This window comes from Solanum pennellii, chromosome 2 (assembly GCF_001406875.1).
Source record: "Solanum pennellii chromosome 2, SPENNV200".
Classification (NCBI taxonomy): Eukaryota; Viridiplantae; Streptophyta; class Magnoliopsida; order Solanales; family Solanaceae; genus Solanum; species Solanum pennellii.
The window spans coordinates 44,035,887-44,057,255 of NC_028638.1; the positions used below are offsets into that span (position 1 = coordinate 44,035,887).

Sequence of the window (21,369 nt, forward strand, 5' to 3'; positions counted from 1 at the left end):
TTTGTGATACATTTTATTTTACTACGTGCATGATTTATTTTTATCTTTTGTCAACATGCATATATATAACTAGCTCAAATGATACACAATTGCACATATGAATATCACAAATAAGTTTGGAGTTTGAAATTGAAGTATTCAACTTCATTTTTTGGTTTACATTTGTGTTGTATATATCCTCATTTGAGGAAAAAACATTTTTTATTATGAAATTTTTAATATTTAATGATTGAACGTGAAATCTCTAATTAAAGAAAAAATAGTTTCATTTGCTATATCATTTTTTTTTATGATAAAGAATTCAACTTCATAAAGTTTATTTCTGATAAACATAATTTATATTTCTCGTTTTTGCTTTTAACGTCTAGTAATAAGCAATATAAATAATTAATTATTTCGTACAAATTATATGATAATATGACTTAATTGGATAAGAAAATATAATAGAAATATCTCTTTAAAAATTTAAATCATTTTACTATCACGTAAAACTTCATTACGTTTGGGGAAGTCTTGAAAATGATACTTTTATATTTTTTAAAACTTTAATATTTTAAAAAGTGGAATGAGATACAATTCCTTTTATCTTATTTTAATTTAAACATTACCTCTTTAGTTTTAATTTTGAGGATTTTTCACTTTGCAAATTTCAGTGAGTCCATAGTATTTAAAAAAAAAATACTAATAATCAGATATTTGAAAATAAGTTAGAAATTTAAATTATTTTATTTCTTAGATCTTTTTATTGAATATTTTTAAAAAAATAGTGAGATTGTCACTCTCAAATAGATCGATTTAAATTTAGTCAAAACTTTAGTGCAAACTTTAAAAAAAATAAAAAAAATACATGATACTCAATTCAAACCAAATTAAATTTGATTTGGTTTTACTTTTTACTTTTTCGTTTAATTATTTGGTTTCTTTAGTAACTAAAAACATAATCACTAATTAGAATCTCTTAAATATACTTTCTAATATAAATTACAAGTAAAATATTAATGCACAAATACTTAAAAATATATTAATTATAGATGTTTAAACATTAAAAAAAATCATAATGAAAAACATTAACTAAAAATGAATAAGTTAAAATTCAATTCGATCTAATTTAATTTTTCGATTTAATCTAAATAATGTATACCCCACTTAGTAGAAGTAAATTATTGGATAGCCGCGGGATTTTAAATTAAATTTGGATACCCTAAGAGATACTTCACGCTCTGTAGAAGCACGTGATATTAAGTGGCCCAACTAAGGGTTTTGAGTCCTTTAAATTAAGTTGTGTGTAATTCACGCGCCTAGTGGCGAGGGTATTGGAATCGAATTACCAAAAAGATGTTTATCCATAATGTTTTTTTAATATTAAAAGTCAGTGATTGGTTGGCCCAAATTTCCAATTTTTGGTAAAGAAGATGACGTGTCGGGTAAATGGGCCAATGGGCCCACTAGAAAGTAGAGTTTCCATTTTGGGCTCTGAATTTTGACTAGTGTCTAACATATATAATGGGCCTATACAGAAATGTTAAGCACTTGGACAAACCTGCACATGATATTCCTTTTGTTTCCTGTTCGGTGTCTGATATTCATATTAAAGTTCGATTAATTCAAGATTCGTATTGAAAAGTTATACATATAAAGATAAAAGATGCTATCGGATAAGACAACTATATACCTAAGAGAACTCAAAACTAAGACCTTTTGATTAAGAATGAGTGAGTACTTACCACTCTACCACCATCACTGTTATTGATCATGATATTCCTTTTGGTAAAGGTTTTTTTCGATATTTATTTTGAATTTTTTGACTAGCTCAGATGTATGGAGCTTGAATTCGACAATGTTAATCAAGCATGGAGTAATAATATCATTTGAAATATTATTTGTCTTGTATTTTTTAAAGAAAATAAAAACAAATTATCTCTTATTATATATTTTTTTTTGTCTTTTTATTTTGTTCTTCACTTTTAATTTAAGAGAAGTAATTTGTACGTAGCACATGTAATCTCATTTAGAAAATAATTTATAATAAATTATATTGTATATATGTACAAATTTATATAATTTAATACATTTTGTTTCTTTTAAAATGAATTTTATACTAGATTCTGAGTCATTCGATGTGCACATAAGATAAAGTATTAAACTGACTATTTATAGAATAAAATCTCTCTAATTGAATTTAACATGTTTAGGATGTAGTAGTACTTGATATTTTCCTACTTTGATTATCATATACTTCCTCCGTCCGATATTATTTATCATGATTTTTATTTTTAGAGTTAAATTATAAAAACTTTGATTAAAATTTTAAAATGTAATTTTTTATCATATTAATACAGCAAAAAATTGTAATTTATAATACTTTTCATTTAGTTTTAAAATATCTAATTTTTTTGTTTAAAATATCAAATTAATGTGATCTACTTTACCTTTAAAAATTAATCAAATTGACTTTTGATAAGCGCAATATGACAAACAATTCTGGACGAAAGGAGTAATATGCTGTTGATGTTCTCTATTCTTTTAAATGTGTTGTAATATAAGTATTTTTGTTTTTTCGTTTTCTATTTAGATTTGAATTTAACTAAATTTTAATTGCCCTTTTAAAAATCTTTCAAAAAAAAAACTAAAAATAAAAATTTCTTCGTATTCGAGGTGGAACAGAGAACTGTGGTGTATTAATAACTTTTATTACTTTAGAAATTTGAATTGGAATATCTAATTCTTGAAATTAGTTTGTTGGAAGAAAATCAAGATACTTCACTCTGAAGATGAGGCTCCTCCACAGCCCCTTACCTTCACCATCTCCACCATTGTTAACCTCCTTTTCACCAATTAAAGCTTCAATCTTTCCCAAAAAATCATCTTTCGTCTCTCATCATAAACCCCTTCAGCAACTTCTTTCAACTGGGGTTTCACTTGTTCTTTCTTTGGGGCTTCTTGTTTCTGCTCCTATTTCTATCGCTTTGGAATCTCCTTCACTTCAATCTTCTAACTCATCTTTGGAGGTGATTTGCCGAGAGAACGAGGCGGAGGAGGTGTATGAGAAAGACACTGAAGCATCCAAAGTGGTGAGCAATGAAAACATTGTGGAAGAAGCTTGGCAGATTGTCAATGACAGCTTTCTTAACACCAGCGATCGTCGTTCTTGGTCTCCTGAATCTTGGCTTGTAAGATGTTGTTTCTCTCTAAAAAAGAAGAAAAATTAACTTTTTTGAGCTAAAGGGGTTCTTTTGCATATCAATTCTTGATAGCTATCTCATTGATTGTTTGGTATTTTGCTACCAGAGAATATGTTCTATTTCATTCTAATTGTAGCTTATTTTTTTTCTTTTTAGCTCTAGGGGTTCTCTTGCATATCAATTATTGTTTGGTATTTTGCTGAAAATATGCACTATTTCGTTCTAAAGTGTAGAATTTTTTTTTTTACCTTTTAGCTGAAGGGTTCTCTTGCATATCAATTATTGAGAGGTATCTCATATCTGGTTGATTGTTTCGTATTCTGCTGCCAGACTATTCCTTCTTTTAGCTTAAGGGGTATTGAATTTGATGGTTTGCTTAGATCATCTACTTAGCTTGTAAAAATACATACTTGGAGCATATTTAGTATACTATTACTAGGAGAATATATTTAATTTCATTCTATTTGTATATTGGAATTCCTTTTATGGATTTAAATCTCTACTGGAAAATTCTCATCCAACATGGCGAAAGAGATGCTCTTAGCAATTTGGTGGGGACTGGAGGTTAAGATCCATATTGAAATGTTCCCTGAAAATGCTGATTAGCTCTGTTGGTGGGGCAGGAATGAAAATATATTTCGTAAAATAACAGGAATTCTTTTTGGATTGTGTTAGCTACTTATCTTTACTGTAGGGTCAATGTAATGGATGTACTATTTGCATCTGCCTGATGCCTCGAATGAAATCAGCTACTTCATCAAAAATATTCGTATCATCATTAAAGCCGTATGATTTTCTGGATTTGGAGGAATAACAAAAATTATATCTAAGAACATTGAAGTAGAAAATGTCAAACTAATTGTTGGAGGTATGGACTTAAGGTGATGTTTAGTTTAACAAGGAAAACATCATGCAGTGTTGGAATTGAGATTAATTAGTAGTCGGATTCTTGAAAATTGATGACTGAATATAATGTCAAACATTTTATAATACTGAAGAGATTTTAGTTTCTTTCTATTGTAGATAGTGCACTTAACTAGGACATGTATTAATAGTGGCGGAATATAAGTCTTTCACTTAACTGCTCAGCAAGTCTGATGCAGTAAAGTGCATGGTGAAAAAAATTCTAATTTTGTTGCTCAGCATGTCTAATGTGGATAAAATGTGATAAATGAACCAGTGGAAGCATTTTGCTAGCACGACATCATGTCTTTTCGAAAAGATCTGAGCCTTTTATGTCTCTATTGACATCTTTTTTCTCCCTGGGTTCTTGCCTTTTCTTCATCCTACCTAGATCATTGCTCTCCCTATCATATTCCTTTGTATTGATATCAACTTAGAAGTATTCATGACTAAATATTTCGTTTTCTATGTTATTACCAGCAAAAGAAAGATGACATCTTAAGTTCATCAATTCAGACAAGGTCAAAAGCACATGATATCATCAAGCGTATGTTGGCTAGCTTGGGTGACCCCTATACACGGTTTCTTTCTCCTGAACAGGTAATAAGTCCTTTTTACATCAATATTTACGTCTGTATTGTTGAATTTGATATGTATGTTTAAATTAGCATACAATTTTTAGAGGAAGGCAGGATGTCTACCACATGGGGATACAAAACTTTTTTGGTTCGGGTTGTTACATAGGACTAGAAATTTTATTTCCGAGTTTAACATTGCAAAGAGTAAAGCAATTTGGACGTATTCTTTCGTTTATAGGTTGATATAAATGTATTAGGGAAGTTTGGAAGAGGTTTGACGCTTCTTCGTTAGCATTAGTGATTTGAAGTTCCTTTACTTCTTTACATTATGTTCTCAATTTCTCTTTTTATGATTCCAATATATGTTTGTATTATTAACCGTCCTGAATCTGTACGGATCTTTCATCTCATCCTCCTGCATTATCATCTTTCCATTTTTTTTAATTGGATGAAACACAAACTGATGAAGCCATATGTTGTGGAGACGATTTTTAGTACTTCTCTACTTTCAGTTAAGAATGGGTATTGTATCGTACATCATGAGATATATGATTTCTATTGATTCCTTCTTTTTTCAGTGTATCTTGCATTTCCATAATTCAAATAAACGTCTTACTTACCAACTTTTTCCTTAATTCAAATAAACGTCTTACTTACCAACTTTCCAGTGTTCTTGTTCCATGACATATACTGCTTGTCATTGAAAGTTCTCCAAGATGGCTAGATATGATATGACTGGGATTGGAGTTAACCTCAGGGATGTTCCAGATGGCAATGGAGGTTCAAAACTGAAGGTTTTAGGGCTCCTATTGGATGGCCCTGCCCATAATGCCGGTGTACGACAGGTATGTCATTTACAGTTATTTACACTTCCCTTATTTATTTTGCTTAGCTTTATGCAGTGGTTCTTTTCTTTTCCCTGTTGATGAAATGCTAAATATCTCGGTTATTGTAGTCATGATTACTTGATAATGCCAACAGCAGGAAATTTGTCTTTGTTATTTATGAATACGATTGAAAAAGGAGAGATAAGCTTTAAACTGGCAAACTAATGGCCTCTGATCCAATATAATTTTCCCTCAAGGTGTCCAGTCCTTCTCACCACACATACTTGGGGCCTTGCCTGTTAGTTTGGTAGGTGTCTTGTACTGCTTGATGGCTTATGATATATTTTAAGTGATGGAATTTTTCCATAGCTAAATATGCAGACCGCATGAAGATGTATTATTTTGAAATGCTTTACTTGAGACGAGGGTTTATCGAAAACAACCTCTCTACCTTCACAGGGTACGGTTTCATTGAGTATGTTGTTGTTGCATGAACATGTGCTATTTTGGCTGCAATTGAGTATAACATTAGCACATACTACTTCTTTACATTTTCTCTCCCCACTGAAAGTATCTGGGTTCACTTCAGTTTTCCCTATTGTAGTTTGATTAACCATTCAGTGAAAAATTAACATGTATCTTTCATGTGAACTCGTGGCAGGGAGATGAACTGATATCTGTGAATGGGGTGGATGTGCTGGGTAAATCTTCCTTTGAAGCATCTTCACTGTTACTAGGCCCAAATGGGACATCTGTGAACATCATGGTTGTGTTTCTGAACACTGCCGGACCTCAATAGGTCTATTTTTCAATGACATCTTCATGCTGATTCTCATGATGTGGTTGCAGGTTAAGCATGGAAATTGTGGACCTGTCCAGTCCATTGATGTGGAGAGGCAATCTATTGCTAAGACACCGGTTTTTTATCGGCTGGAGCAGATTGAAAATGGCTCTACTTCTGTTGGTTATGTGCGCCTAAAGGAGTTCAATGCGTTGGCCAGAAAAGATTTGGTTACTGGTACGTATCTGTTCTATATGCAGCCCTATGTTGAATAAAATAACTGAAAGATGTTACTAGTTTAAGTGCTTTACTAAAGCACTTCAACAGAGAAACTAAAGCTACTTTTTACCTAAACTTTCGTGGTAAGAGTGTAACATTATGAGGACAACTCTTTCTAAAATAACGGGAGATGACAAATGCGAAGATGCTGACACGAGAAGTTAGCATTAACTGGGGGATATAAAATATGAAATGAAATACAGTTTTATTTCACTAGAGGGTTTCATGTAGCTAATGGCTCTGTCAGATAAACTGAACCAAGCTCCACAGAAATTAAGTGGAAGCACAAAATTTAAGACATACATGCCTGGTTAAGAGGTTTTGCATGTCTCTTGGAACCACTCTATGATGACTATAATTGCATTTTGTGGCTCTCAACACCGTTGAACCATCGGGATATAACATCTTCAGTTGAACTGCATTACATGTTATAATATCTATTCATTAAGACCTGAATAACTAATGAAATGCCAAGAGATCGTGTATTATTGTATTCTGGATAATTTTTGTGTTGGCATTTAAAATGTATAGTCTGATTTGCTAAAAGTATTGCCATTCCAGAGATTTTACACCTGAGACATGGTCTGAACTCTTTCAGTTTCAGCAACCTAATGTGTATAAGCTTTCTGTGTGTAGTCTGTTTCTGAGATTGTCAAAACTTTCTGCAGCAATTAAGCGACTCGAAGGCATGGGTGCCTCATCTTTTGTTCTTGATCTCCGAGATAACCTTGGTGGACTAGTGCAGGTTTTACTTTATCCCTTCTTTGATTTGGTCGAGCTTGACAAGTTACTTGTTTAACAAGCGGTGAATTTTTGCCTTTCAGGCTGGCATTGAAATCGCAAAACTCTTTCTGAATGAAGGAGACACGGTAGTCATATTTCTCATCTTCTATATGGAGCATTAGCTATTCTGTGATTTGGTTATGCTTGATTATTAGCCTTAAATGCTTACTGTTCAGTAAGAAGCTTTTCTTCTGAAATATATATATTGGCAGGTGATTTACACTGTTGGAAGGGATCCACAGTATACAAGGAATATTGTTGCAGAAGCTCCACCTCTTATTACAGCTCCAGTAATTGTAAGGCATATACGAGTCCACATCTCAGATGTCAACTCTAAAACAGCAAAATTCTTCAATATTTTCTTTCAATTGCATATTTTTCTTGTCATTGTTACAAGCCATTTGGTGATATCACTTGTGAAATAGAAGAATCCATCAAAACTTTCTTCAAATTACATTTTTCCCTCTTTTTTTTTTTTTTTGAATGAACAATTCCATTAGTTTCATTCTAAATGAGAAACTTGGAAACTTCCTCTGTCAAAATGAAGCAGACTTCTTTGAGCAAAAACCCTTGTACTTTTAAGGTCAAGTGGATTGTAGATGTAAGTCAAAGTTTGTTTCTGATTTCGCTTTGCATTGAATTAAACCACATTCTGCCCCAATTTCTTCAAGGTATATTGACCACTGACATATTCAAAGTTTGCAGTTTTACCGTACAAGTCTAAGAAGTGTTAGATATTGACTTTTAGTGCTGTTATATGTCATGCTTCAGCATTAGCTTGAGTCTTTTCTTGAAGCTGTCACAAACTTTAATATTTGATGCGTTAAATTTGTTGAGGTTGGTAAGAGCAATGGATAAATGAAATAAACAGGTAATCATATATAACGTTTTGGTGGTTTGTGCTAACGTTTTCCTGATTATAGAATCATAAGATAATTCATGGCTGAAACTTAAAGAGTAGATTCCTTAAATTAGCTGAAGTTGCTATAGCAATGCATAAATGAAATAAACAGCTGATATAAGATCAAACAAATTGATTTTGAGCTTACTGTTTCTTGACTGTAGAATCATAGAGAGGCTCTGGTTGTTGTTGCAAATTCATGAAGACGTTCTTTTCTCTTCTAGTTCTCAAAAGTTACTATTTGTCTTACCACTCTGATGGATTTAGTAACTTCCAATGCAGGTTTTGGTTAACAAAAGTACTGCAAGTGCTAGTGAAATTGTGAGCTACTGATACTACATTGCCATACCAGTTCTTGAAGGGCTGAAATATTTGTGTTCTAATTCATGAATTTCATTTCAGGTTGCAACAGCACTTCACGACAATTGCAGAGCTGTTCTTGTGGGAGACAAGACATATGGCAAGGTCTGAATTTCTAGTTACTTTGGTTTCTCTTTTCAATATTTGAACTTCTTTATTGGCTTACTGGTTAGTATTATGCACATCTCTATAAATTGTAAAGCAACTTTTCTCAATGTCTCAACGGTAAACTATATTTATCTACTACTCCTCAGTCCTAAATTGTTAGCAGTATACTAGAGATAGCATATCCAGCTATGTGGGGCTGCTTTATTTCCCCCAGAAAGTGTTTACAATCATCTACATGCATAAGTAGAACTAAAGAAATTTCTTGATGTTTCATTACCATGATCAAAAATTCAAAATGCTGTGCAGTGTACACTCGTATTCTGATGATCTGATTGGATGTGAACCTTTACCATCATTCTTTTCTTAACCTACTTTCTGCTTTTGCATTATTTTATTTCATTTGCCAGTCCTCAAACCGTTACAAAATCTTGATATAAACTCACTTTTGTTAATTCTTTATCATTGACAAAATAGCACGGTAGAATACATTGAATATGAATGGGACTTGGGAATTTGTCCGAGGCCAAAAATGATAGTTGAACAACTAATGCACATGAGGCTATGACGACCTTTCGTGCAACCCATTTAAGACCCACATACCCACTTTGCAACCTCTAGATTTCATTGTCAACTGTGGCATATTCCGCTGGTTATGATTTTTTATGCGACCAAGATGAAGATAAAAGCTATTTGTCTAGACTGAGCTAAGTATGCCTCTAATTAAGTCATCTCTTTTCACATCGACTTCATGCCCAGAGGCAAATTATGATTGCTAGATATTGCCAATTTATTCATTTTGGAGAAAAAGTAATCAAATCATTTGTTTCAAAGAAATAATCAATGCTTTCTGATTTCTCTGAACAGAATTAATTATGTCTAGCAGTTGAAATCTTTCCCTAACTACCAACCTAAGAATTTATCTTCTTGATGGTTTCCTAGTGCTATAGTCCTGCTTATGTATAAGGGATCTAAATGAATCCTTAACTAATCTACTACCACTATTTGTTGTTGCGAGGACTAATAAACCTCTATTATGGCCAGTGTAATTAGCAATCAAAGGGAAAACGGTTAGCATTAGTAATGATTAAAATATTCATTTGTTCTGAAGAGGGGCACACTTAAGAACAGAGAAGTGGCTGAGTAGGGGCTCTCAACTCCTTCGTGTTCCCGATCTGCAGCATTTCTGTTGCAGCTCCTTTAAGACTACTTTATTTCTAAACACGTGTTCCTAGCAATTGCTACAACCATTGCAGTAGCTATTTTTTGAGCAGTGTTGAGTTGTGCGGAGATGCATACGATTACACAGGTCAAGGGGAAGTGTAGGAAGAAACACTACTCTTTGGGTAACTAGATCCAAAGGGGGACTATTTCAAACTTCAAAGATACATACTTTATAATCAGTTATTTTGAATTCTGTTGTTTTAGTTGTTGGGAGTAGTTCCATGCAGTTGGCTGTATATGGCCTTTCTCTGTGAAGTTGGAGTAGCTTGAAAATTGATCTGAAGCCTACTAAATCTTTATATTGGTACTTGGTAGCTAGAAAATTTTGGTGTATGGGATGGTAGGTTTGCTGGTCTTCTTTCTGAGGGACAACATCACTGTATTCTTAACATCATTTCAGGGGCTGATTCAGTCTGTATTTGAGCTGCCCGATGGGTCGGGCGTGGTTGTAACAATTGGGAAGTATGTCACACCAAATCACATGGATATTAATGGCAATGGAGTTGAACCAGATTTCAGGAATTTTCCTGGTAAGACGCTCCTATTTACATCATTACATGTGTCAACAGCATTCTGTTTCTCTGAATATAAAACTATATAATATTTGCAGCTTGGAATGAAGTCAACAATCGTTTGTCAAAGTGCCACAAACAACAAGATGGATAAGGTAAGGGTTTCTATTTTCTTCTTCTTGTTTCTTTATTAACTTATGGTTTCTTATCATGGCTCTTTCTGTCACATACAGCTCGCTCGTTTTCCTTTCAGTGTCATTCCGATTCTTCATCATGACAGATGAATAACTTGGGGTAGTCCTTCGGTCGTGCGACACTCAGTTTGATATGATATTAACAGAAGTTAACTTACACAGTCGCTTAGCTTCACCCTTAGCCTGAGCATCACCAGGAAGAAACAAAGTACATAATGCATACTCTTCTATTGCCTAGACATCATCTTGAAGAACAAATCAGATCAATATCAGCAACTTTAATCTATCAAGATGCAGAACTGGCCACTGGATGATAAAATTAGTAGCCAGAACCAGCTGAGTTGTGTCATTGTATTTATCTTACTGATAGCAGGTGCCTATGGATGATAGTAGCACAAGTTGTGTACATAAATAACTAGCAATTTACCCGATACAACCAACAGTTCATATTGTATACACATTTTGAGTAAATGTAAATCAATTTGTGCCTCATTTTGATAACAGAGGAAATTCCTACTATGCTGGAGTTTGAAACTTCACAGGGGATCAAATTGTTCCTCACTCCTCCCTCTCACTCTGTAGGTGGATTGACGAGATACTATGTAGACGAACTTTAAGAATAACTAGATGTTTTGGGGAATAATAAAACACAGTTGTCTTAGATGTTCCCTAATAAGGTGTACTTTTGTATGAACATCTGGTCGCACAAATTCTCATAATAGTCACTTCTAAGTGTCAGCCAGACCACTGTTAATTTTTTGGTAAAAAGACAATACCACAATCAGTTCCTTTGCCAGCTGAGTTGTGTCTCCAGAATTTTACGTAGCATTCGAAAAAAGTTCATCTCAAGGCCAAGGATTATTTGGGGCTAAGATTGAACCTCAAAAGTTTGTTAACACCTGAGGAAAGGGACAGGGACCAGAAAAGGTAAAGTTGAAGTTACCTTAATTTTTCCTTTTTGATGATATAAAATGTAAAGTGTAGACATGACTCTACTATGCAGTAGAAATCTTGATTAGGCTGCCAATATGAAGTATGGTATCAAAATGCAATATTAATACAATAAAAAAGATGAAAAGGTAAGCATTGTCTCATAGTAGTAGTTTCTATAGGCTTTTCTTTAGACTGTTTGAATCTTTACACTTCATAAGATTGTCAAATATTCAACAAGCAAAAGGAAAATTTGGCAAGATATCCCATAACTTTTTACCCTCAGAGCATAAAATGTAAAGCAATACCAAACTACAAAAACCTGTCATTTTCCCTTCTCCTTCTAACTTTACCTCTCCAGGTATTGTATAACAGTGAAAAGGTAGACAGAAAAAAAAGGGAAGAAAATTGTAACAAACTCTACCACCATATTATTGTGTAATATCTTTTTTAAAAAAATATCTAATTATGTAATTACCACTTGTATAACCAAAAACTATGTTGTATCGAATTTACTATTGTGATAGTAATTACACAATCTAGTAACTACATAGTGGTGTTCTACACCTAAGTGGTTAATGAAGTGTATTTGAGGTTATGAGGTTACAATTTCAAATCTGGTGAGATTAGTCGAGGTGTGTGTTAGCTGACTCGTACACTACGGTTAAAAACAACAACAATATAGAGTGGTTTTGAAACATACAAAACTTTAGATTTTCATCCAAAACTAGATTAGCTTTTGTTGTCTTTTGCCTTATTGAGGCAACAACCTTTTGCTATTTAGGCACCTCCAATTGCTTGCAGTTTCTAGCTACCTCATGCCTCATTTCTCAAGTTTTCTTATATTCCTCTAAATTAAAACTCAATAAACCTGTACTCTAATGCAAGAAAGCTACGATTCTGTTCCCTCCTTAACTTTATCATAAAAATTATATATATATATATATACATTACATGCATCAACAAATGATTGCTTCCTCTTCACAGCTTACATTTCTAGTGCTTCTCTTCTTTGAGTAAACTACTATTGTTCTCATCACAAACAAACTCTCTCATAGAAAACAACAAGAGTTGAAAATCTATTGAACAAGTAGCTATGAGGATTTCTTGCTGTTTCCTCTTCTGCCTCTTGATTTTTTCAGGTGAATATCACTATGTTGCCCCTTTTTCTTTTATAATGTTTCAAAATGTTATACATAATCTTTAACTATGGTAAATTTTAAGTGATATTGCTACCATTTCTTGGCTTTTGATCCTTCCATTATAGCCTTCCCTTGGACTATAGATACTTCGATATGTTGCTACTGTTGGTTGCTAGTTTTCGATATTTCCATTGAAAAAACTGAAGTTTGCAATTGATGGCAAACTAATTTGGGAGCTAACTTATACATGAGATTATGTTGAGCTGAATAGAGGAATATACACTTACTGAATGAACTATTCAATTTTGTACAGCTCCTTTGCACCTCATCTGAATTCATTTTTTTTTACCATCTCAATGTTCTTTTGCATGCATGCACTGTTGTAGCTTTTTGAATTTCATGTTAAACGTTTCAATTTAATCAATTTGGATTATGGACTTACAATAAGTCAATTTTTTGCACAGATGTAGGCTACTGAATGATATTTTACAAGTTTTGACAATATATATTTACTAGAAAAGCTTAATCAAAAGGAGTTTGCCTTTCTCCAAGAAATTTCAAACATAAAAAGTAAATCTTATGAAGCTCCATTTTTCTGAAGATAATACAACTGCTAAGAACAACAAGTTCTTGGTTCAAGAATGTGATATGGAATCAAATATGAAACAACCTTGTGATATACTACTAATTCTTTCAACATGCAGAATCTAAAGAATAAAGCAAAGACAGAACAAACTGACACATATCTATTATTTACACTTACTTCAGGTACAAGCATTGCAGACAAGCATCCCACAAAAGCCATCAGAAAAAGCAAGAAACTAGCATTCCAAGAGGAGGACATTGCCGTTTCACCTTCCATGTATTCTGACCAGCTAGATGTTCCCATTATTAATCCAACAACCCCAGGTACAACATATCCAGACCCCACAATGGATAGCCCACCGCCACCATCTACCACACAGCCAATCACGAACCCTGCTCCATACATGAATCCTAACCCGAACCCCAATCCTAATCCTAACCCGAACCCAAATCCTAACCCTAACCCAAACCCAAATCCTAATCCTAACCCAAACCCAAACCCAAACCCGAGCAACAATCCAGGGCCATCTACAGGGGGGGCTTGGTGTGTAGCCAGCTCCACTGCTTCAACAACTGCTCTGCAAGTAGCACTGGACTATGCGTGTGGCTTTGGAGGTGCAGATTGTTCAACTATCCAGTCTGGTGGAAGCTGCTACGAACCAAACACAATTAAAGACCATGCTTCCTATGCTTTCAATGACTACTACCAAAAAAATCCAGCTCCCACAAGCTGTGATTTTGGAGGAACAGCACAGCTTACTTATACGGACCCAAGTAAGTGCAAGACAGCAGCACTAAAGCTGCTAAACATCACATAGAAGTAGAGTTCTTTAATCTGCTAATCCAGAAAAGTTGGCAAAGCTTCTAATTTTCTTTCATTACTGCAGGCTCTGGGAACTGTCACTATGCAGCATCAAAATCAACCCCTACCACACCACCTGCCCAGCCACCCCCTACCCTGCCACCCCCTTCTCTGCCACCTCCAACTCCAAGGTATAAACCATCTGAAATTATTTGAGTTTTAAATTATCTCCTAACCCAGAAATGTTAAGATGTTTGTCTGATTCCTTGGAATTGCAGCACAATGACGCCCGTAAATCCATACACCCCAGGTGGCCCGAATGGTTTTGGTTCTGATCCAACAGATTATGGTGCAGAACCAACAGGTACCCCCAGTGGAGCAGACAACTTATCAAGCAACTTCCAATTTCTCTTCGCCATGGCCTCTTTCCTGGTGGCAGTTACAGCAATTCAATTCTAAACAGAGTGCGCAAGATATTGTTCACAGGGATTGCAAGAAGACACTAGTTGTCTCCATACTCCCATTGCTTCTAAACAGCAGAATCATCATGAGATGTGAAAATCTCATGGCATTCAACACATGAAACTCGCTGTACTTCGTCCATTTATGGCTTTTAGCCCAAGTAGGAAGTCAGTACGTAGTGAAGAACATCTTAATGTAGCCAATTTCTATTAAAATATTTCTGCAGTTAATAAATACTTTAGACACGATATCTCATTTTAGGAATTTCAATGAAGAGTCATGTACAAAATCCGGGAAGTGACCATCAACGAGAGACCAATAATATCGACCATTTATCCTCCAAACTATGACATATGAGGCATGCCGCTTCCAAGATACGGAGAACACAGTAGCTCACTATATAAATTGCAAAAACACAACTAAGCTTTGAAGAATCATTTGAAACTTCGACCTCTTTTTTATTATGCTTTCACTTTTTTCTTCCTCACAGCAGTCACTACTTAACGTTATCAGAAACAAAAGGAGCAAGACAGTGTTCTTTCTTTATACAGCAACATTAGAGAGATAACATAATTGAATAAGAATATTTGAACTACTCCAGAAGAATGTTAACACATGTTAGGAATAAAAAAATGTAACAATGTGAAGACTACCAGACAAGCAAACATGCTTTGCAAGCCCCACTCACTCTTCAAGAAATATGGACGTACAAATATATGTCCAGGTCTGACCTGCAAGGCAGTGGTGCCAACCCTGTGCTTATACAAAAAGCAGTTACTACTTAATTCCTCTGTGAATTTTTACACTTTTACATTTCAAGTAGAATCTGGAAGAAGGTTATTTATCTTTTGGAGGAACCACTGGACTTTGCAAACTCATTCCATGCGATAGCCCAAATTAAAACCTTTTCTTTCTTTACATCAATGATAAAACCCAAAATAAGAATAATTTTGTTTCGTAGATAAGTAGCACCAAATGTTGCCCAAAGTATAGAAATTAATAGGATATAAATGAAAGCTTGTTTATCCTATTTATTCCTGCATAAATACATTCACCTTAATTTGTCCCACAAACTTGACTAGATAAACAGCTAGAAATTTACACGAGGGATTAAAAGAAAGATATTTATTTGTGTGATCTCCAACCCTCAAATGACTCAAATAATTTACAGGACTCCTTTGAGAAATCGCTGTAGTTTAACATCAAATCAAGAGCAAGAATGGCACAGCAAGAATACAAATGATGGCTAGGGTGGCAATAATTGAACCTTGATCAAACGCCTTCTGCAAGCTGCCAGCACGTGTGAAATGCTGGAAACCCAGATAAGCTGCTATAGCCAAGGAAAGAATGACACCTTCCTTTGTCCCCCTGCCAAGAACAATACGAACCAGATATAACTCTACTCTATCAGACCAAGTGACATTTATAGAGAAGGATATACCAACCTTAGGTTTGCAACTTGATAAGGAGCCACAATTACCATCAATAATGCTATAAATGGCAATTCAAGTTCACCTACAAATGATCAAGACCGAAGTCAGATATTTCAAAGACAATTATCTAAATGATTGAATGTAGTAGCAAACATAACAGCGTCCAAAGAAAATGAGTAGCTAAAATCTTGACAACAACCTTAGAAAACGATCTCCTTATCATCTTTTGATAACATAGAACAGGGTCAAACTTTCAAGTTTCAATGTCCATTCACAATCTTCTGCTAAGCAGCATGAATGCATATTCTGCTTCCTATTATAACTTTAGAATGTTAAACTCACTAAGGGTTGTAAACATACAAAAGTTGGGCATATTCTCTTACTTCCTACCCAGAAATGGGCTGAGATTTTCACCTTAAAATAGAACCAGGAAAATATTGGGTACAATCTAATAGCCTGCTTCCCGAGGGAATATTGGCTGGATAATGCTATCCAACAACATACAAAATACATAATGCTATCCAACAACATACAAAATACAGAAGCAAAAGACAAGGTTGTCAATTTTCAAGATTTGAGGTTTAAACCATAGACATGATTAAGGAACCAACCAGGAAAGGAGAAGAAGAGACGAACAAGAAGTGCCAAAAATGCTGACCAAATGCCATATTCACCCCTGAAAGTTATTTCTTGTCAGTTTGCTGTACTGCAAAACATTCAGCTTAATGAAGTAAGCACAAGCTACTTAACAGATGCTAATAAACTTACTGGATCCACGAGACAACTGCAGTAGGAGCTTGTAAAGCAAATAAAGGAACAAGAAAAGACTTGTGAATAGCAGTGCCCTTCGCAAGCATGAGAACCCTAAAAATAACCATTTGACTGTCAGATTGCAGTATACAAATCATGGCACAGCATGCAGAACAAGGTTTACTTTAAAAGAAAAAAAGATAGTTTATTCGCCGGAAATTATACAAGACTTATAAAACAAGGGGCACTGACTTTGAATCTTCTAAGATTCTATACACTTGTACCAAAGAAATTAATGTGCAGTCATACTCGAGAAAAAAGAGAAAGCAAACAGTAAATCTCTAAAAATGATATTGACTAATGTTACGTGACAGGAACAAGTGTACAATCTATAAAGAAAGACTTCTGCACACGTCCCTCTCTTTTTATCTTTTCTATCTATACAGTGTTGGGTTAACTCAAGCCTTAACGATAGAGTGTGAAGCACACAAAGCTAATGTGTCAATGGCAAAGGCCAATGCTCTCTCCTGGTTGATGCTTCTAAATTCTAACGAGTGGTGCTACCAGCAAACTGTTTTCCTTATACACCTTAGCTCTTTACGATCAAGCTTGTACATTAGCCTGTAAGTGACCCTTAATCATCAAGTAATCTGGAAACTTTGGAAGTCCAAGTTGAACACGAGGATTAAACGGGAGAAAGTCAAATGAGATGGTTTGGCCACATCCTGCACAGGTCAACATGTGTCATCATGAGATTATTGAAGGGGCTAAAGGAGACCAAATAGAACTAAAATCATATGGATGGAAATATTATCTACATGATCATCAGTGCATATTAGAAACCAGTGAGAAGAATCCAGAGGCAACATGTTTAAGTTGAATTGGGAAATGGTGAGAAGATCAAATTTTGGTAGGAATTACTGGTATGTCAAAACTTATCCAGTTTCAAATCACGATCTAATGCACAATTACCTATTGTCTAGAAAATAATAGGTGGAGATAACATCAATAGGAGAGTCAAGACTGGAAATTGGAGAGGCTAACTTGTTGCTGACAACTGAACTAAGAAAACAGGATAATTGAAAAGGAAGAGTAAGTGACACACAAAAGGGGTTTATTCTATACGGGTGTTACTATATATAAACCAGAGGAATGAGTCTTGACAACTAATTTGAAAACATAAGGTTCCTCTAGAAGTATTTTGTTTTAATTGGACAGCACAAATGAAGCATGTATCACACCTGAGAAGAGGGAAACGGATTTGAAAAATAGGTAATAACTGTGAGAGAAGGATATGTAGGACAGAATCTCCTTTTCCTACACTCCGAGATGAGTACTGACATACAGAATATGTTTTGTAAATTTACCTGGGATCAATGGTAATGCCGAATTCTTTAGAGATACATATTGTAGTTAACGGGAAGAGAGCCACAGAACCTCTGCGAAAGGTTTGTTACATTCCATAATGGATTATATTGGCCCTTATTGAGGGAATGGAACTGGAGGTGTTTTGAGGGAGTTTCTCTTGTTAATCACATTATGCATCTTGATGTTTGGTGTAGTTTGAATAATGTCAATGCTTTGATGGACTTCATATGCTCCCTACAACTTTAAAATATGGGTTAAAAATTGTATATTTATTTTGTCTACAAGGTTCTCCTTGGTGCTGGAACTCTAATAAGGTATTTTCCTAAGTGAACTTAGAGTTCCACTCAACGTCTCAACAACAACATACCTAGTGTAGTCACACAAATTTTAGTGGAGGGTAGAGCGTAAGCAGACCTGATCTCTACCTTAGAGGTAGAGCAATTGTTTCCAATAGACCCGGTGTCAAGATAAAAACAGTCTAGAAAAAAGAAGTAATGGAAATAAAAGAAACAACAGAGTAATAAAACACAGGTTGTAGCAGAACAATACTACAACAAAATAATGTTATAATCAAACTACACGGAACAACATATAATAACAGAAATTGAAGAACAAGAAACAGGAGTAATACTACGACGAGTAGTATGGACAACAAGTCCATACACTCCTACCTACTACCATTCTACCCTAATCCGTGTCGTCCACACCTTACTATCTAAGATCATGTCCTCGGTGAACTCCAACTGTGTCATGTCATATCTAATCATCTCTCTCCAATACTTTGTTGGTCTACTTCTACCTCTCACAGATCAATCCAGACAACCGCTCACACACCCGCACTTGCTATCCCTGCATCTATTCATCACGAGCCCAAACTATCTCAACTTTGCTTCCCAAATTTTGCCTTTCACCGAAGACACTCCCATCATATTCCATAAAAAAAAAAAAAAACTGTACTAAAAAAGATTCATGCGACGTTATTGAGAGTCAATACTAGATTTATACCACTTCTAATTTCACATGGTCAAAATGAAAATGAAAAATCAATTCTTTAGATGTCCCATTTTACCAGCAAACTTAGCACCAACTCCTGTAAGCGCGCGCAATGAGTAAGGGAGACTTACACAGAGGAAATAGTACAGACCCACTGTAGATTTCTAGGAGTAAGAGCAGCAGCAGAACAAACCACTCCTCCACGTCTCTTCATATTCATCTCTCCACTTACATCAATTGAAACTCTGTAAAAGAAACAATCAAAACCCCATGAGGATAAGATACAGAATTAGGGAAATACGCCCCCAAAACACGTGCAAAAATGGGATTTTGATAGACCAAATTTGAAATGAGGTTCATATATCCAAATCAATCAAATAACAAACCTTAGAGGGTTATATCCAAGAAAACTAGAGCTTTGCTGCAATTTGTGCTGAGAAATCCTAGTGTGATGAGATTGAGGAGATCTCAAAGCGCATAGTTGTTTATTGTAGGAAGCAAAACGATGTATAGGATAAGAAAGAGAAAGGGACATCATTCTATATCTTTGTTTTAAAATTCCTCAACTGTTTAACTTATACGCCGGCGAATGAAGATAAACAAAGTGGAAGGTCGCCTGAGAAATCAGAGTTAAAGACAATAATGGTGAAGAAGGAGAGTGAGAAGTGATAGTATAAAAGTGAAGGGTGATTCATACGTACAAGAAATAGTGTGCCATTTGTCGAACGAAAAGCGTTTAGTTAGACAACAATAATTGTGCCTCGTTTGGATTATTGAATCATTGGAGAATTCCCTTTATAGAATCGAACCATTAGTAAATCATCTGAATTATTATAATCCTTGAGTTTTTACATGGAGCGTTAATAATTTCTCATGTTAGCATTGATATTATCCGTAATCTGTGTATGGGATGTTCAATCGTCATTTTATATATTTAGTAAAAATAACAACTCTATATGAAAGAATGTGAGAAGAAAAACATTTTGTTTTATTTAGTAAAAATTATATTGCATGTAAAGTCAAGAGGTTTATCACGTGCAATTGTATAATATTTTTTTTCCTGCAAAGTCATATGTTAAGATGTTTTTAGTTTAGCTGTAGTAATATTTCTAGTGAACAGATCAAAGTGTTTTTCTTATCACCTTATCTCAAATAGGGTTATTATTTCTATTATATATATATATAAAAAGACGATTGGACATTCCTTATATAAAATTCTGGACAAAATTAATATTAAAAAATAGGAAAAATTTAAGGGGAGAACCAAAAGTGCACCGATATTAAAAACATGAAGAACTATTAGTGCTCCATATGAAAACTCAAGGATCACTTTAAACATTAACCTAAAGGTGAGGGACTATTTTGAGCCTTTCCTCGAACTACTAAGATTTTCTTCCTTAAATCATCTATACCATGGAGGTCTGAGAATCAAGTGTAGCTATAAATAAAAAATATATTATCATTTAATAAAAAAATAAATTTAAACAAGCATCTTACTAGCAAAAATAGTCAATTTTTTGTGAGGAACATTTGTTTGTTTAACTTGACAAAGTTAGAGGGGTGATTATCCAAACGGGCCCTTGGAAAATCATGAATACATTCACGTGTTCAGCTCTTAATCCCATGATAGATCCGCCATGGAAGATAGCAGCCGTGAGATTATTATTTTTATATGATATTAAAATTACGTGTAATTTATTCTAATTATATTATATTTAAATGGATTCATATGTATTTGGATACATAACAAATCTTGCTTTTTTTTTTCATCATCTTGCGCTTGTATATTACCCCATATACATATGTCTGATTATGTAGTTTTTCCAATTATTTAGGGTTAAAAAGAGAAATTAATTGCTTGTAGCCTACTTCAATATTTGGGCCTAAACCGGTAAAATCAAGCCCAGAAATTGCTGAAGGCCCAATTAAAGAGAATTCTAAATGGCTGAGTGCACAAACAACCATTTTTGACAAAAAATATCTGAATTTTATAAAGTTTTAAATTTTAGCCACTTAGTCATACATGTCTAATATCTGAATTTAAGCTCTACACCAACTTTAGAATTTAGATCAGGAAAGTCTAAATTAGTGTTAATTTAAGAGAAATTTTTCAAAATGTCAATATTTTAGCATTTAAGAGGACTCATTAACAACAATTTCAATATTTAGTAAAAATGTCATTTTAGTTTGTTATGTATCTTCTTTATGTTTTTATTATTTATTTTTATTTAAAGAATATAATTATTTAATAACAAAAAGGAGAAAATTAAGGGGG

The 21,369-nt window shown here is 34.2% G+C and overlaps 3 protein-coding genes across 4 annotated transcripts; 2 read left to right on the forward strand and 1 right to left on the reverse strand.

Annotated features, from left to right (window-relative positions):
• The first annotated feature begins 2,694 nt into the window (after positions 1 to 2,694).
• Positions 2,695 to 11,145, forward strand: LOC107011538 (carboxyl-terminal-processing peptidase 1, chloroplastic). Of its 2 annotated transcripts, none has more exons than XR_003576844.1 (13): positions 2,695 to 3,170; positions 4,566 to 4,685; positions 5,371 to 5,508; positions 6,152 to 6,256; positions 6,340 to 6,508; positions 7,219 to 7,295; positions 7,375 to 7,419; positions 7,546 to 7,634; positions 8,517 to 8,555; positions 8,637 to 8,699; positions 10,324 to 10,453; positions 10,534 to 10,590; positions 10,669 to 11,145. XR_003576844.1 is itself a non-coding variant. In XM_015211078.2 (13 exons), exons 1-12 carry the CDS (start codon positions 2,772 to 2,774, stop codon positions 10,587 to 10,589), a joined length of 1,425 nt encoding a protein of 474 aa, XP_015066564.1. In that variant the 5' UTR covers positions 2,695 to 2,771; the 3' UTR covers position 10,590; positions 10,669 to 11,145. The 2 variants fall into 2 exon arrangements, 1 of the variants encoding a protein (XP_015066564.1); XM_015211078.2 differs by having other exon boundaries at positions 7,546 to 7,629.
• Positions 11,146 to 12,537: 1,392 nt separating this feature from the next.
• Positions 12,538 to 15,039, forward strand: LOC107011897 (PLASMODESMATA CALLOSE-BINDING PROTEIN 1-like). Its single transcript, XM_015211580.2, has 4 exons — positions 12,538 to 12,701; positions 13,470 to 14,060; positions 14,174 to 14,279; positions 14,367 to 15,039. Exons 1-4 carry the CDS (start codon positions 12,656 to 12,658, stop codon positions 14,545 to 14,547), a joined length of 924 nt encoding a protein of 307 aa, XP_015067066.1. The 5' UTR covers positions 12,538 to 12,655; the 3' UTR covers positions 14,548 to 15,039.
• Positions 15,040 to 15,489: 450 nt separating this feature from the next.
• On the reverse strand, positions 15,490 to 19,854 carry LOC107011898 (cold-regulated 413 inner membrane protein 2, chloroplastic). Its single transcript, XM_015211581.2, has 6 exons — positions 19,481 to 19,854; positions 19,226 to 19,339; positions 16,752 to 16,847; positions 16,595 to 16,659; positions 15,996 to 16,065; positions 15,490 to 15,918 (listed from the first exon to the last, which is right to left on the reverse strand). Exons 1-6 carry the CDS (start codon positions 19,630 to 19,632, stop codon positions 15,753 to 15,755), a joined length of 663 nt encoding a protein of 220 aa, XP_015067067.1. The 5' UTR covers positions 19,633 to 19,854; the 3' UTR covers positions 15,490 to 15,752.
• Between the last annotated feature and the right edge of the window lie 1,515 nt (positions 19,855 to 21,369).